Here is a 17209-nt window from a genome sequence, read left to right on the forward strand (position 1 = left end):
TCCCTTTTTGGTTAATGGTTATGACTTGCATTTGATGTCTTTATGTTTGCTTAAAAAATGTAAAATGTTTTCTATGCTTGTCCTGTCAACCCTATCACAAAGGTTTCTTTTTTAGGGAAAGTAGTCAGATGGAATGTGGATCTTTTAAATTGAGTTCTAATTTAATTTAAGGTAACTGATCATAACTAACTAATTAATAAAGTAAGACGACACTATATGATTGCAATAAATAGGAGTAGGAGTAGATAATTTGGCCCCTCAAGTCTGCTCCATCATTCAATAGGATTCTGGTTATTCGACATTCCTCACATCCACTTTCCCACCTTTTCCCTGTAACCCTTGATTCTCCAACTGGCCAAGAAACTATCTATCTATTTCAGTCTTACGTACACATAAAGACTCTGCCCCCACAGCTCTCTGTAACAAGAAATTCTTAACACTCTCAAACCTCTGACAGAAGAAAAACTGCCTCATCTCAGTCTTATGTTGGTGGCTCTTTTATTTTGAGACTATGCCCTCTGATCCTAAACCCTCCTACGAATAAAATATTCTCTCAGCATTCACTTGTCAAGTCCCTTAACAAGCCAACATATTTCAATGAGATCATTTCTCATTCTTCTAAACCCTATTGGGTATGCTATACACTCCATAGATTCCAAAAAAACTGAAGTCATTTTGTTAATTTATCATGTAAGACAACCAATGTTTAGTGCAATATGGGCTTCAGAACTTGACAAGCAGCTAGAATCCATATCATGCATTTGTGAAGCTGGGAAGTTCATGGACAACCTTTTTTTTATTCATTCATGGGATATGGGTGTCGCTGGCTGGGCCAGTATTTACTATCCATCTGTGTTGTCCTTGAGAAGATGGTGGTGAGGAGCCTTCTTGAACTACTGCAGTCTATCTGCTGTGAGTAGATCCACAATACTTCAGGTTGTTCCAGGATTTTGAGTGACAGTGGTGGAATGGCAATATACTTTCAAGTCTGGATGGTGAGTGCCCTGGACAGAACTTACAGATGGTGCTGTTCCCATGCATCTGCTGCCCTTGTCCTTTCAGCTGGAAGTGAGTTTGGAAGGTGCTATCCACGGCGCCTTGGTGAATTTCTGCAGTGCATCTTTTAGATGGCACATGCTGCTGCAAAATCCAATGGTGGAGGGAGTGGATGTTGGTGGATGTGATGCCAATCAAGTGGGCTGCTTTGTCCTGGATGATGCTTTGTCCTGCACTCATTCAGGCAAGTGGGGAGTATTCCATATTCCACCACACTCCTAACTTGTGCCTTGTCGATAATGGGCAGGCTGTGGGGAGTCAGGAGGTGAGTTACTCACCACAGTTTTTCTAGCCTCTGACCTGCTCTTGCAGCCATTGCATTTATATAGTCCAGTTCATTTTCTGGTCAGTGGGAAATCCCAGGGTATTGATAATGGGATTTTAATGATTTTAATGCAATTTGAATATAAAGGGGTGACAGTTAGGTTCTCTTTTATTGAAGATGGTCCTTGTCTGGTGTTTGTGTGCTATGAATGTTACTTGCCACTTGTCAGCCCAAGCCTGGATATTGTCCAGATCTTGCTGCATTTTGACATGTACAGCTTCAGTATCTGAGGAGTCGCAAATAGTGCTGAACATTGAGCAATCATTAGTGAACATCTTCATTTCTGACCTTATGTTGAATAGAAGGTCATTGATGAAGCAGCTGAAGATGGTTGGGCCTAGGACACTACCCTGAGGAACTTCTGCAGAGATGTCCTGGAGCTGAGAAGACTGACCTCCAATAACCACAGCTACCTTCCGATGTGTCAGGTATGATTCCAACCACCAAAGAGTTTGTCCCCGAGACTCATTGATTCCAGTTTTGCTAAGCTGCTTGATGCCATCCTTGGTCAAATGCTGCCTTGATGTGGTTGTCACTCTCACCTCACCTTTGGAACTCAGCTCTTTTGTCCATGTTTGAACCAAGGCTGTAATGATGTCAGGAGCTGAGTGGTCCCGGCAGAACCCAAACTGGGCATCACTGAGCAGGTTACTGCTGAGCAGGTGCTGCTTGATGGCACTGTTGATGACACCTTCCATCACTTTACTGATAATTGAGAGGAGCGGTAATTGGCCAGGTTGGATTTGTCTTGCATTTTGTATACAGGACATGCCTGGGCAATTTTCCACACTGAAGGGCATATGCCAGTATTGTAACTGTACTGAAACAGCTTGGCGAGGTTGTCCCAAGTTCTGGAGCACAAGTTTTAGGTACTATTGCTAGAGTGTTGTCTGGACCCATAGCCTTTGCAGTATCCAGTGCCTTCAATCACTTTTTGCCACCCCATGGAGTGAATTGAATTGGCTGAAGACTGTGATGCTGGGACCACGGGAGGAGGCTGAGATGGATCATCCACTCTGCACTTCTGGCTAAAGACTTTTGCAAATGCTTCAGCCTTATCTTTTGCACTGAAGTGCTGGGCTCTTCCATCACTGAAGATGGGGATATCTATGGAGCCTCCTCAGTTGTTTTATTGTCTGCCATTCACAACTTGGTGTAACAGGATTGCAAAGACTGATTTGATCCATCGGTTGTGGAATTGTTTAACTCGTTCTATCACTTAGACTATTTGACATGCAAGTAGTCCTGTGGTGTAGCTTCAGCAGATTTATGGCTCATTTTTAGGTTATTCTCAATGTGCAGGCAAGACTTTGTCTCCACCAGGACTGTGCAGTGGTCACTCTTACCGATAATGTCATGGACAGATGCATCGGAACCTGGTACATTGGTAAGGATGAGGTGAAGTGTATTTTTCCCTCTTGCCAGTTCCCTCACCATCTGCTGCAGACTTAGTAAAGCAACAAAGTCCTTTAAGACCCGACCAGCGCAATCAATAGCATTGCCAAGTCTTTCTTGATGATAAGCATTGAAAACCCCCATCCACAGTACATTTTGTCAACATCAGTGCTTCCTCCCAGTGTTATTCAACATGGAGGATACTGATTTATCAGTCAAGGGAGGACAGTATGTGGTAATCAGCAGGAGGTTTACTTGCCCATGTTTAACCTGGTACCATGAGACTTCATGGGCACTGTACATAGATGTGGGAAGAATGTTCCTGATGTAGAGAAGTCCAGAACTAAGAATCAAGGGTAAGCCATTCAGGACTGAGTTGAGGAAGAAATTTCTTCACTCAGAGTTGTGAACCTGTGGGATTTTCTACCACAGAAAGCTGTTGGGACCAGTTCACTAGACACGTTCATGAGGGAACTGGACATGGCCTTTGCAGCTAAAGGGATCAAGGGTATGGGGAGAGGGCAGGAATGGGATACTGAGATTGCATGGATCAGCCATGATCATATCGAATGGTGGTGCAAGCTCAAAGGGCTGAATGGCCTACTCCTGCACCTATTTTCCATGTTTGTATATTTCTGTGACCTAAGGAGAATGTTGCATGGGGCTGTGCTTGCATTTATCATTTTCTTTGCCTTGGTCAATGCAAATAGGTTGGCCCAATTTCTTATCTTTTTCCAATTTATGTAGCAATTAATACAACCGAGAGGCTTTCAAGTCCATTTTAGGCAGTAATCAAGAGCCAACCACATTAAAATGGGTCTGGAGTCACACAGCAGTTTCCTTCCCTGAAGGACATTAGTGAACTAGATTAGTTTTTCTGACAAATCATTCGTCTCTTAATTCCAGATTTTGATTGATTCAGATTGCAACATCAGCCCTCAGTGAGATTTGAACACAGGTCCCCAGAACATTACCTGGGAATAACAGCATAGTGATAAAACCATTGAGACATCATCCCACCTGTGTTATTAAGATTAGTCTGGAAAGTGCAGCGAGAGCCCATTGCACTGAGGCTAGTTCAGTTGTACTAGGAGAAAGTGAGGACTGCACATGCTGGAGACCAGAGTTGAAAAGTGTGGTGTTGAAAAAACACAGCAGGCCAGGCAGCATCCAAGGAGCAGGAGAATCGACGTTTCGGGCATAAGCCCTTCTTCAGGAATAAGGCTGGTGTGCCAAGCGGGCTGAGATAAAAAGGTAGGGGGGAGGGAATTTGGGGGAGGGGTGCTGGGAATACGATAGGTTGAAGAAGGTGAGGGTTAGGGTGATAGGCCGGAGAGGAGGTGGGGGCGGAGAGGTCGGGAAGAAGATTACAGGTCTTCCCGACCTTTCCGCCCCCACCCCCTCTCTGGCCTATCACCCTCACCTCCTTTATTAAGGGCCTCCCCTACCTCCTCCGACTCCAGACACAAGTTCTCAACACTATCCCTGATCAGCCCTACCCTCACTCTAAGCCAGCGACTTGTTCCTTACATAAGTGTAGAATGCCTTAGGGTTTTCCTTAATCCTATCCACTAAAGCTTTGTCATGCCCCCTCCTAGCTCTCCTAAGTCCCTTCTTCAGTTCCTTCCTGACTACTTTGTAACCGTCTAAAGCCCTGTCTGATCCTTGCTCCTCAACCTTAAGTAAGCTTCCTTCTTCCTCTTGACTAGATGTTCCACATCCCTTCTCACCCAAGGTTCTTTCAATCTCCCATCCCTTCCTTGCCTCAGTGGGACAAACCTGTCCAGCACTATCAGCAAGTCCTTCCCAAACAACCTCCACATTTCTGTCATGAATTTCCCTGAGAATACCTGTTCCCAATTTAGTCGCCCTTGTTTCTGCCTAATAGCATTGTACTTCCTCCTCCACAAAGTAAATATTTTCCCTTACTGTCTGCTCTTATCCTTCTCCATGAGTTTATAAAGATCACTATCTCCGAAATACTCTCCAACCGAGAGATCTCACACCTGGTGTCATTCATTGCCAAATCCAAATATGGCCTCCCCTCTAATCGGCCTATCTAGATATTGCGTCAGGAGCCCTTCTTGGACACACCTGACAAAAATTTCTCCATCCAAACTATTTGAACTAAGGAGATTCCAATCAATATTAGGGAAGTTAAAGTCACCCGTGACAACAGCCCAGTTACTTCTGCACATTTTCAAAATCATTGATTTCCCACGCATCCCTTTTGGAGAATCAAATGTGTCTCCTTTAGTTCTTCAAATATTTTGCTCTACGAATAATTAACTCGAATTCATCAATGTTAGTTTTAAGCAAAGAGAAGGGGAATATTTATATCCAATAATGAATTTTATTCAACTGTAATTCTGTTTAGTTTAAAATAACCTTTCAAGTTTTATAGCATTTCAAATTGTCAATTAATTATTTTGAAGTATATTCACTTGCTAAAAAGGTAAATGTAGCAGCAAATTTGGATAGCTAATCTGCTTTAGTGGCATTTGTTCAGGAGTGTCTGTGAGTGATGATAATGGATGAGTCTTACCTGCTGCCTTTTGAATACAATTGAACAGAGAGGAGCATATTATGTCAGATGTCACACAGCACCAGGTTATTGTCCAACAGGTCGATTTGAAATCACAAGCTTTTGTCTCTCGTAACATCTTTTTTTTTTATTTTTCATAATTATCTCTCAGCCTTAATTAATTGATGCATTGGTCATCCCTTCACTTGTTATTCAGCTGTTGACACTTCACTCACACCATCTGACATTTCTGTTGACACTCCGTTCTGATGGAGGGCTTTTGCCCGAAACGTCGATTTCGCTGTTCCTCGGATGCTGCCTGAACTGCTGCGCTCTTCCAGCACCACTAATCCAGAATCTGGTTTCCAGCATCTGCATTGTTTTTACCCCATTCATATCATTTGTACCGGTAGATAATCCTTTATCCGAAATTCCGAAATTCAAAAAGCTCCCAAATCTGAAGTTTTTTTTCTCATTAACAAGGTTGTTTCAAGTGCAAACAGTTAACACAACTCCACACCCACTCGACCCACATCACTCAGATGTGACATAACGGCATGGCCTGGCACTGGCAGGTGTCAATTCTGTCTCAGTGCTCATAGTAAACACAGGTTGGTCCGCTGTTCAGTAATTTTTTTACTATGAAAATGTCATTTAATCCTGTATCCGAAAAATTCTGAAATCTGAAAGGCAGCTGGTCCCGAGGGTTTTGGATAAAGGATTGTCTACCTGTACTATCTTTTGATACTGTTAATTACCTAGAATTATCTTGCAATAATCTTTCCACCTATAAATTCTGTGCCTGTGCACTTCTCTCCACTTCACCTGACAAAAGAGCAGTGCTTCAAAAGCTTGTGATTTCAAATAAACGTGTTGGACTATAACCTGGTGTCAAGTGACTTCTGACTTTGCCCACCCCAGTCTAACACCAGCACCTCTACATCATATTATAAGAGCAGATTTGACTCCAATAACAGCAATCTTCACTACTACACTGATTAATATCCTCAAGTTCTGGAGCAGAGTTTAAACCATAACTTTTTAAGTTAGACAGCCTATCACTGAACCAAATTAACATTGAAATGGTCATACTGCATCACATTTATTAAGCAGCTCACTGTGATAAAAAAAATTACATTATATAGATTTAGATCTGAACAGATCAATTTGAAAATATCTAAAATTAGATGGTTGAACAAGTTAGCAATTGGTTTGGATGGACATTTGCCTCCATTCATAACGATCACAAGGAAATACAAGCAAGAGGAAAATGATTTACTACAAGTGGTCAGAAAAATCACACACACAACTCATAATGAACTCTGCTTTTGTTGAAACTGACAGCTGGCTGCAGAATGAGGTCGTAACACCTGAAATGATGTAAAACACCATGACGTCACATCCCCTCAACAAAAGAGCTAATCTGCAACACAAATAATAAGCATCACACGTGTGCTTCCTTTGGCTTATTGACAATGAACTGCTAAACTGGATAACGGTTACTGTTGCAAGCCTGGCAAGATATCAAGCTGTGCTGGCCCTTACATGCAGCAAAAGGATATTCCCAAAATTAAAGGCTGCTTGTGCTGTAACCAATTAGAGAAAATCGCTTACTTACAATTCAGTTGGTGCAAGTTCAGGACTCAACATCCGGTACCCTTCCTTGATCATTTTATAGAACTTGTTGTCCACAGGAATACCAGGATAAGGGCTGCTCCCTATATTGAAAGAATGTGAAACCATTCATTACAGACTTCTATACAAGTATATACAATTAAAGCAATTAGTACTATAATGAAAAGGCAAAAGGGATGCAATCTTACCTAATGAGAAAATTTCCCATAATAAAATGCCATAAGACCAGACATCACTCTCAAATGTGTACACACAGTCAAAAATACTCTCTGGAGCCATCCATTTCACAGGGAGACGAGCCTGGATTTAAAAAGATGGTTTAACTAACCGCGATCCTCAGTATGTAATGAACTTATTTTTAAGACCATCTACACAAAATAAATCTAACTGTCTGATTATTCATGTAGTGATGCCTTGTCATATGGAGTGTGAAATATTCCGGAGATCAATGGCCAAATTGATATGCTGGTTACAATCATGCCATTTGAATGAGTATTGCAGAGGTATCAGGATGCTTTGCAAAGGAGAGATAGGGAGAACGTGTTGAGCAAGAACAGTACTGCCAACAAGCAGCTCATGGGATATTGCTATGATATGTGTTTGAATCCCTGCTAGTCCAGTGCGGACTTCTGTCTGAGTTCTCGGTGGTCAGGAGCTGATGTGTGGTTGTGTTACCACAGTTACATTTTGGATGTTCTGATGGTCTAGTGCTGCACATGCCAGAGTTCCTGTTGGTTGTGTCTCAGACACCAGTGGTTAACCCTCCAGAATGACTTACATTGCCTTTCACCACATAGTTGGAATCATTCCTGATATCTCGAGCCAGACCAAAATCACATATTTTTGCAATTTGTCCATTGGTTAGAAGAATATTCCTTGCTGCCAAGTCTCTGTGAATGCACTGTAACAAGTGAAATATGTAATTTAATACAACATATGTAATTTATAACAATTATATCATTCATATTTACACTTAATAGAATAATGAATCTGAAATGGTCATCACCAAGTTTGTTCAATAATGTAAGCTTACATTCTTAGAAGAAAGGAAGTTCATTCCCTTTGCAACTTGATAAGAAAAGATGAGAAGATCTTCAATTTCCAAAGCCAAGTTATACTCTTCAGTGACATCATTGTTGTTTTCCTTATCACTGTATGATTCTAACCAACAAAATATTTGACATTAATTGAAAATGATCATTAAAATGCAAAAATGAAAATATAGCTTGCATTAATTTACAGTTTTTTTTTTAAACAAATGGTCTTAATTTTTGGTGCAAATGGAAAAACTGTACTTGTTCAATTTATTTACTGTCTCTTGTGACATCAGGGAATCCCAAAGTGCTTTTACTGCCAATGAAATCTTCTATATACTGTTGAACGGTCAGGTATAAAGGATAGATTAGAACAATGTCCATCATATCACACAGCTGTACTTGAAGGGTCCGAGAACGAACAAAGTCTCTGGGCAAGCCAGAATTTTCCACAACATGAATATCATTGTGAGTAATAAAGATGCACAACACAGAAACAGACCCTTCAGTCCAACTCATCCATGCTGACCAGATATCCTAAATTAGTTTACTCTCATTTGCCAATACTTGACCCATATCCCTTTCAACCCTTCCTATTCATATACCCATCCAGATGCTTAAATGTTGTAATTGTACCAGCCTCCACCACTTTCTCTGGCAGCTCATTCCACACACGTACCACCCTATGTGAAAAAGTTGCCCCCTAGGTCCCTTTTATACCTTTCCCCTCTCACCCTAAACCTACGCCCTCTAGTTCTGGACTTCTGCCAATGCAGGGAAAAGACCTTGTATATTTATTCTATCCATGCCCCTCACCATTTCATAAACGTCTATAAGGTCACCCCTCAGCTTCCGACACTCCAGGGAAAACAGGCCCAGCCCATTCAGCCTATCCCTACAGCTCAAACTCTCCAACCCTGGCAACATCCTTGTAAATCGTTTCTGACCCTTTCAAGTATCACAATATCCCTCCGATAGGAGGGAGCCCAGAAATCCACGCAATATTCCAACAGTGGCCTTACCAATGTCCTGTACAGCCACAACATGACCTTCCAACTCCTGTACTCAATGTTCTAACCAATAAAGGAAAGCATATGAAATACCTGCATCACTATCCGATCTACCTGCAACTCCACTTTCAAGCAACTATGAACCTGCACTCTAAGGTCTCTTTGTTCAGCAACACTCTCTCGGACTTTACCATTAAGTGCATAAGGCCTGCCCTGATTTGCCTTTCCAAAATGCAGCAACTCACATTTATCTAAATTAAACTCCATCTGTCATTCCTCAGCTCATTGACTCATCTGATCAAGATCCCATTGTAATCTGAAGTAACCTTCTTCGCTGTTCACTACACTTCCAATTTTGGAGACATCAGCAAACTTTCTTAAACCTCAGTTAGCTGGATTGCTGGTTTGTGCTGCAGAGTGGTGACAACAGCTTGGGTTCAATTCCCTCATTGACTATGAAAGACTCTCAACCTCTTCCCCTCACCTGAGATGTGGTGACCTTCTGGTTGAGCAACCGCCAGTGGTCTCTCTCCAATGAGAGAGCAGCCTTATGGTCTAATAAGACTATGGTGACTTTATATTTGAGGTGGCACTGTGGCTCAGTGGTTAGCACTGCTGTCTCGGAGCACCAGGGACCCAGGTTCGATTTGCACATTCTCCCAGTGCTTGCGTGGATTTCCTCCGGGTGCTCTGGTTTCCTCCCACATTTCACAAGATGTGCAGGTCAGGTGAATTGGCCATAGTATTAGAAGCATTAGTCAGGGGTAAATGTCGGGGAAAATTAATCTGTGTGGGTTACTCTTCGGAGGGTCGGTGTGGACTTGTTGGGCCGAAGGGCCTGTTTCCACACTGTAGGGAATCTAGTCAACTTCCTTCCAGAAATTCCTTGCTTAACAGTGGCTCCTTTCCTCTGACAGTATAGTTACCATGATAACATAAGCAGCATGGCAACTAATATAACTTATATAAGCTTTTGCAGCATAAAATAATGAAAACAGTGAAATCCACTCATTTACAATTCAAATACATGCAAATGTCAGCTCTTTGCATGCTTTCCTAATATACTTTCTCTACATAACTCTTCAATTTAAAATGACAGTTTGCATGCCATGTAGATGTAATTCGATCCAAATAAATCCTTTGCATGTTTACAAACTCAAATTACAGCATTTGATTATTCTTTGAGAGCTTCCAATATCAGTTTCAAAGAAAACATTATTTACCCGCATGCAATGACAATCCATACTGTCAAACTCGACTTTCAGCTCACAATTGCAACATGGAAAAGGAAGGTCAGTGTTGCAGCTATGTAAGTGCAGCAGAAGCATCAACATAAAGTTTAAAGTTTTCAAGCCACTTCCACTTGTTGCAACAAGCTATTAGATAGTTACAGTTGATGCACCAGCTGTGACTTAATAAATAGCATATTTGCCTGTGAATCAATAGGTTCTGGTGGTTGAGGCCACTCCAGGGTTTGAATAAAAATTCAAGCCTAACACTTCAATGGGGTACCAAGGGAATGCTGCACTGTTGGAGGTGTATAGCACAGGTAAAAATATTAAACTAAGATCAGGTTTGCCTGCATATTGTTCAAAACATCCATGGCATTATTTTGAAGAAGAGTAAGGAGTTCTTCCTGGTGTCCTGGTCCAAATATATCCCACAACAAAAACAGATTATCATGTCATTATAAATTTGCTGTTTGTGGGAGTTTCCTGAGTGCAAATTATGTGGCATATTTTCTACATTAACATTTATATTTTTCTCTTTTGAACTAAAATCCTTCAAAGATTGAGTAAGGCCTTGAGTTGGAAGATGAGATTTTCTGTTTTAATGAGATCAGGATCCACTCCCGCTCTACTCCCCTCTCATGCCAGTTCGCCACAATTCTAGCAGTTTTCCTATCTGTCAGCAGCCTGGAATGGCAGGCAAATGGCAGCTGTCGGTTTCAGGTACTCTAACAGTTGGATATGGTTAGTTGCCAGTGGGTGTGCTGAAGCAAAGTTGGTGATCTTTGAAAATAATTCAACAACTTCATGGAACAGATTCTACACAGTTCTTTAGGAAAATATTCAACATTTAAATCATCTCTGAAATACTGGGTGCCAGGATCATGGAGAAAGTGAGGACTGCAGATGCTGGGGATCAGAGCTTAAAAATGTGTTGCTGGAAAAGCGCAGCAGGTCAGGCAACATCAAAGGAGAAGGAGAATCGAAGTTTCGGGCATAAGCCCTTCTTCAGGAATGAGGAGGGTGTGCCAAGCAGGCTAAGATAAAAGGTAGGGAGGAGGGACTTGGGGGAGGGGCGTTGGGAATGCGATAGGTGGAAGGAGGTTAAGGTGATAGGCCGGAGAGGGGGTGGGGGCGGAGAGGTCGGGAAGAAGATTGCAGGTCAAGAAGGCGGTGCTGAGTCTGCCAGGAACATGCCTTGCATTCAATATTGCTACGGTTCTAACCATAGAAATTGTACTGCATGATATGACTCCATCACTAACATTCATTATTCCTGCCAGTATTTGGACAGATTCTGCTGGAACGTTCTGAAAGTTAAAGCAAGCAGTGGTGAGTGATGAAAAGCAGGTCACGTTCCAGTCCTAGTGTATCTCTGATGATCCTGCATTCATATCTCTATTTACTGAGATTTCCTTCCATTGTGGCAACGCCTGTAGCAAGACAACTGAGTAAGCACATCCTCTAATCAGGAACCTTGCATTGTATGTAAACAATTTTCTTTCTCTGAATGAGACTTCATGCATGTATCTACTGACTTATTATGTTCTGCACATTCACACACACCTTACCCTTGCTTGGGGATTTTCTTTTGTCTACATGGTTCTGTGGCAATGCTGTGCAACTTGGCTTCATTTCCATATATGATCCAGAACCATTGCTGTAGCAAGAAATCAAGTGAAATAAAACATTGTTATTAATTTCTAGCAACTGGTGAAGCAAATCAATAATCGTTTTGTTTTCAAGCAGATAGAATCTCTTGAGTTTTGTTATCATATGCAATAGCTTGTCTGACATCCAAAAATGTCCATGAGCTAGTCTGCACACTATGAATAAGACTGTAAATAAGGAGGTAACTAATGTGCAGTTCATTAAAATTCTAGTGATCTATGATTGATGATTTACTGAAGAAAAAATGTTGAAAGATGGGCTGGCAGGGGTTATTGAAGTGCAATGCCAAATGGACAAAGAAAACAGATTGCTTTATGACAGCAAGATAACTATGCTTTAGAAGTGAATGCAATTAGGTTGGTAGTACCTACAATATTTTGCCTGGAAAATGATTTAATTGTGAGGTTACATATCATTATGTGCACAATAGAATGGCCCACTCCAATCACAAAGGATACTTTTATAAAAAGGCACTGAAGCATGTAAGTGAGCAACAACAATTTTTACTGGAATTCTTGTAACCAATAGTTACTGGAACAATTCTTTCTCATGAACCTCTATTTAAATCTGTTTTATCTGTTCATATAGAATAGATGTCCAAATTCAGTAACCAACATCATCTATCACCGGAATGCCTGAAAAATAGCCAACCCAAAATTAGAAATAAAAACAAATAAACACTGGAAAGCGATCTGCAGGACAGGAAGCATGGACAGAATTTTCCATGAGAGGTCAGAGTCCCAGCAGCAGCTGGAAATGCACAGCAAATTCTGGTTGGTCAACAGGACATTCACCTGGTGTAGCTTATGAATAAGCTGCCACTTAATTAACCAGCAACTGTAGGAGATATGAACAAAAGAACTAGGAGCAGGAGTAAGTAATTTAGACCCTCAAGCCTACTCCACCATTCAATACAATCATGGCTGGTCTCATCTCAACTCAACACTATTTTCCTCTTTACATTACACTTTAATGCATGACTAATTAAAAATCTATCTCCTCCCTAAATATGCTCAATATCCTGGCATCCATTACACTCTGGGATCATGACTTCCACAGATTTAGGACACTTTGAGAGAAGTCATTTTTCCTCATCTCTGTTTCAATCTGCCACCCCTTACCCTGAAATAATGACCTCGATTGATCCTGATTGCCCACATGGTAAATTATCCTCTCTACATCTATTTTGTCAATTCCCTTTGTTATGACATGGGGTAAACCCTTCTGCTAAGTTAAACCAGATGCACAGACAAGCTCACCTCGTAATCTGTAAAAGCATGAGTGACAAAAAACTACCAAATCCAACTATATAAAGAAAGATTAACAATTTGTTCTTTAACTCCAATCAAAAAAAGAGAACATTAAACAACAACTATCTACATTGTAATCCTCCTTTGTCTGAACTATTTATCGGCCTCCCACTCTGCAACACTATATTGATTTAATAAAACCCCCTGATTAGGTTTTACAAAAGAATTCAAATTTCAAAACCAGTCAGCTGTGTCGATTCTCCTCTGCATCTTCCTATGTAGATTTTTCTGGGTCTTCGGTCTTCTGCTACACAGGTACCTTACAGAAAGTGGTTCTGTGAACAGTCTGTGTTTATTGGTGCTCTTTGCCACTCTGGCTAACCGTTCAAAATGCCCGATTTTTATATCCCAAAACATCAGATCGTCTCATTGGTTTGATGTTGTCAAAATAGTAAAATTCAAATTCGATTGAATTTTGGTATAATTTAAATTGATTGGCCAAATTCAAATTTGTTGTGTACCATTACAACTCAGCTCAGCTATTTGTTTCACTGCTAAATGTTACATTTTTAAATTTTTCAGTACAATCTGTGCTTGTTAAGTCCTTGCCAGCTTTCACTCTCTCCTAAAGGTACAGTACACACTTACAACTGCATAACACCTTTAATACCCTATATGCCTCAATTAGATCTCCTCTCATACTTCTAAACTCTGGAGAATATAGGCCTAAAATGCTCAAGTTCTGACAAACCCATCATCTCTGGAATCAACCTTGTGAACCTCCCTTAGGCTGCCTCTAATGCAACCACACTTTTCTCATATAAGGGGGCTAAAAATGAACCGGATACTCCAGGAATGATTCACTAATACCTAGTACAGTTGCAGCAACACTTCCTTATTTTTATACCCTATTCCTTTAGTGATAAATAACAAAGTTCTATTTGTTGCCCTTACTAGTACCTGCATACTAGTTTTCTGTGATTCATGCACAAGTGCGCCCTCTGCACCAAAGCACTCTGAAATTTGTCTCCATTCAGATAATAAATTGCCTTTCTCTGCCTCCACCCGAAACAGATTAACTCACTTGTATTCAGATTATCCTCCAGCCCAATAGAGCTGCCAGTCCAATCAGAGGACAGAGGAACAGTAACTTTAGCAGCACTGTTAGGAACTGTGTTCAGTGCTGAGGAAGACAGGGACCTTGCAGCCTACACTGTATTGGTCAAGGACATTTTGAGAAAGTTTATATTGATGGAGGAAACACATTTCTGGGCTAACTGCTCGGGTAAAGGGCTTTTACCCGAAATGTCGATTTTCCTGCTGCTCGGATGCTGCCTGACTTGCTGTGCTTTTCCAGCACCACTCAAATCTTGACTCTAATCTCCAGCATCTGCAGTACCCACTTCAGTCTACAGCCCACTCTTTAAACAAGTTCTTCAATGATGAGTTTGTATCTTATTAACCTCAAACAGCCCGGCCCTGCCTTCTGCAGGCCTGTGAAATTCTCCTCATATGTGAAGATAGGAAGAACAGAGTTAGTATTTTGGATCGATGCCTTTTCATCTGGTCCAAAATTAGGTTGGGTCACGTTTGAGATATCCTGCTTGCTACCAAATCAAGTTTTAGAGCCCACACATGTTATTGTCAGTGCACGAGCCTTAGACAATAACATTGAACTCTACATTAAAGCATTTGAAACAAAAAGGGAATAAAATGGAATACAGAGACTGGAAATTTTTGAAATTTTGGCTATTCAATGTGGCATCCTGAAAAAATAGCACATTTTATCATAAGGACTTATACGTAGGATTCTTTAGAATATCAGTTAGTGTAAATAAAATATTATGGTAGATGACAGCAATAAAATGTGCACTTTCAATAACAGGTCAAAGACATTCATAGTGTTAGTTTCTTTTTTACCTCTCAGGGTCCCTCAGACGTGGAACATTCTCATATTGTGTCTTCACCATATCCTGTTCTTTATGTTCTGGCCAAACAAATGAATCTCGTTTCCTCCTCAGAAAGTTCAGAAGGTCACCAAAACAGCAGTACTCAGTGATCACCAGAACTGGGCCTGGAACATTATCAATGCATATAAGTCAATTTATAATTCCCAGAAAATTCTTTAGTATTATTTGAAGTCCCCAGAATTTGTCTAACTCCTATTTGCAGAAGATACAAAAATAATTGAAGGGCAGGTTGTGAGAGGGATTCAAACAGATTACAGAGTGATATTGATAGGTTAGGTCAGTGGGTAAAAAGTTGGCAAATGGAATATAATGTGAAAAAATGCGAAGTTGTTCATTTTGGAAGGTAGAACAAAAGAATAGAATATTATTTAAATAAAGAAAAGCTACTGAAAGCTGTAACACAAAGGGAATCGGAGCTATGACACAGAATCTTCGAGGAGAAAGTAAGGGCTGCAGATGCTGGAGATCAGAGCTAAACATGTGTTGCTGCAAAAGCGCAGCAGGTCAGGCAGCATCCAGGGAACAGGAGAATCGACGTTTCGGGCATAAGCCCTTCTTCAGGAATGAGGAAAGTGTGTCCAGCAGGCTAAGATAAAAGGTAGGGAGGAGGGACTTGGGGGAGGGGCTTTGGAAATGCGATAGGTGGAGGGAGGTCAAGGTGAGGGTGATAGGCCGGAGTGGGGTGGGGGCGGAGAGGTCAGGAAGAAGATTGCAGGTTAGGAAGGCGGTGCTGAGTTCATGGGATTTGACTGAGACAAGGTGGGGGGAGGGGAAATGAGGAAACTGGAGAAATCTGAGTTCATCCCTTGTGGTTGGAGGGTTCCCAGGCAGAAGATGAGGCGCTCTTCCTCCAACGGTCGTGTTGCCATTGTCTGGCGATGGAGGAGTCCAAGGACCTGCATGTCCTTGGTGGAGTGGGAGGGGGAGTTAAAGTGTTGGGCTATGGTCCGGGTGTCCCAGAGGTGTTCTCTGAAACGTTCCGCAAGTAGGCGGCCTGTCTCCCCAATATAGAGGAGGCCACATCGGGTGCAGCGGATGCAATAGATGATGAGTGTGGAGGTGCAGGTAAATTTGTGGCGGATATGGAAGTGTCCCTTGGGGCCTTGGAGGGAAGTAAGGGGGGATGTGTGTGCGCAAGTTTTGCATTTCTTGCAGTTGCAGGGTAAGGTGCCGGGAGTGGAGGTTGGGTTGGTGGGGGGTGTGGACCTCACAAGGGAGTCACGGAGGGAGTGGTCTTTTCAGAACGCTGCTGGGGGAGAGGAGGGAAATATATCCCTGGTGGTGGGGTCCGTTTGGAGGTGGCGGAAATGACGGCGGATGATACGTTGTACATGGAAATTGGTGGCGTGGTAGGTGAGGACCAGTGGGGTTCTGTCCTGGTGGCGGTTGGAGGGGCGGGGCTCAAGGGCGGAGGAGCGGGAAGTGGAAGAGATGCGGTGGAGGGCATGGTCGACTACGTCTGGCGGGAAATTGCGGTCCTTGAAGAATGAGGCCATCTGGGTTGTACGGTTTTGGAACTGGTCCTCCTGAAATGGTCCAGGTGAATTTGAGGTGGGGGTGGAAGGTGTTGGTAAAGTGGATGAAATGTTCAACCTCCTCGTGGGAGCATGAGGCAGCGCCGATATAGTCATCCTCCCTCCCTTTCCTAGACCTTTCCATTTCTATCTCGGGTGACCAATCGACACGGACATTTACTATAAACCGACCGACTCCCACAGCTACCTGGACTACTCCTCCTCCCACCCTGCCTCCTGTAAAAACGCCATCCCATATTCCCAATTCCTTTGTCTCCGCCGCATCTGCTCCCAGGAGGACCAGTTCCAAAACCGTACAACCCAGATGGCCTCCTTCTTCAAGGACCGCAATTTCCCGCCAGACGTAGTCGACGATGCCCTCCACCGCATCTCTTCCACTTCCCGCTCCTCCGCCCTTGAGCCCCGCCCCTCCAACCGCCACCAGGACAGAACCCCAATGGTCCTCACTTAATTGAATACAATGGGTCAGCCGGGGCAGTCAGGTTTGTGAATACAATGGGTCGGCCGGGGCAGTCAGGTTTGTTACAATGGGTCGGCGCAGGTTATTGCCCTTGAGCCCTGCCCCTCCAACCGCC

The 17209-nt window shown here is 42.3% G+C and overlaps 1 protein-coding gene across 1 annotated transcript in view; it reads right to left on the minus strand.

The window, feature by feature from the left end:
* The window catches only part of kita (KIT proto-oncogene, receptor tyrosine kinase a), a 91181-nt gene that overhangs the window by 14786 nt on the left and 59186 nt on the right, over nt 1–17209 (minus strand). The window contains exons 14-19 of the mRNA XM_043690812.1: nt 15050–15203; nt 11780–11868; nt 7969–8096; nt 7714–7836; nt 7124–7235; nt 6919–7018 (exon numbers count right to left, since the gene is read on the minus strand). Of these exons, the coding sequence (XP_043546747.1) occupies nt 6919–7018; nt 7124–7235; nt 7714–7836; nt 7969–8096; nt 11780–11868; nt 15050–15203 (706 nt within the window). The remainder of the gene's footprint in view (nt 1–6918; nt 7019–7123; nt 7236–7713; nt 7837–7968; nt 8097–11779; nt 11869–15049; nt 15204–17209) is intronic.

Source organism: Chiloscyllium plagiosum, chromosome 1 (genome assembly GCF_004010195.1).
Source record: "Chiloscyllium plagiosum isolate BGI_BamShark_2017 chromosome 1, ASM401019v2, whole genome shotgun sequence".
In the NCBI taxonomy this organism is placed as follows: domain Eukaryota; kingdom Metazoa; phylum Chordata; class Chondrichthyes; order Orectolobiformes; family Hemiscylliidae; genus Chiloscyllium; species Chiloscyllium plagiosum.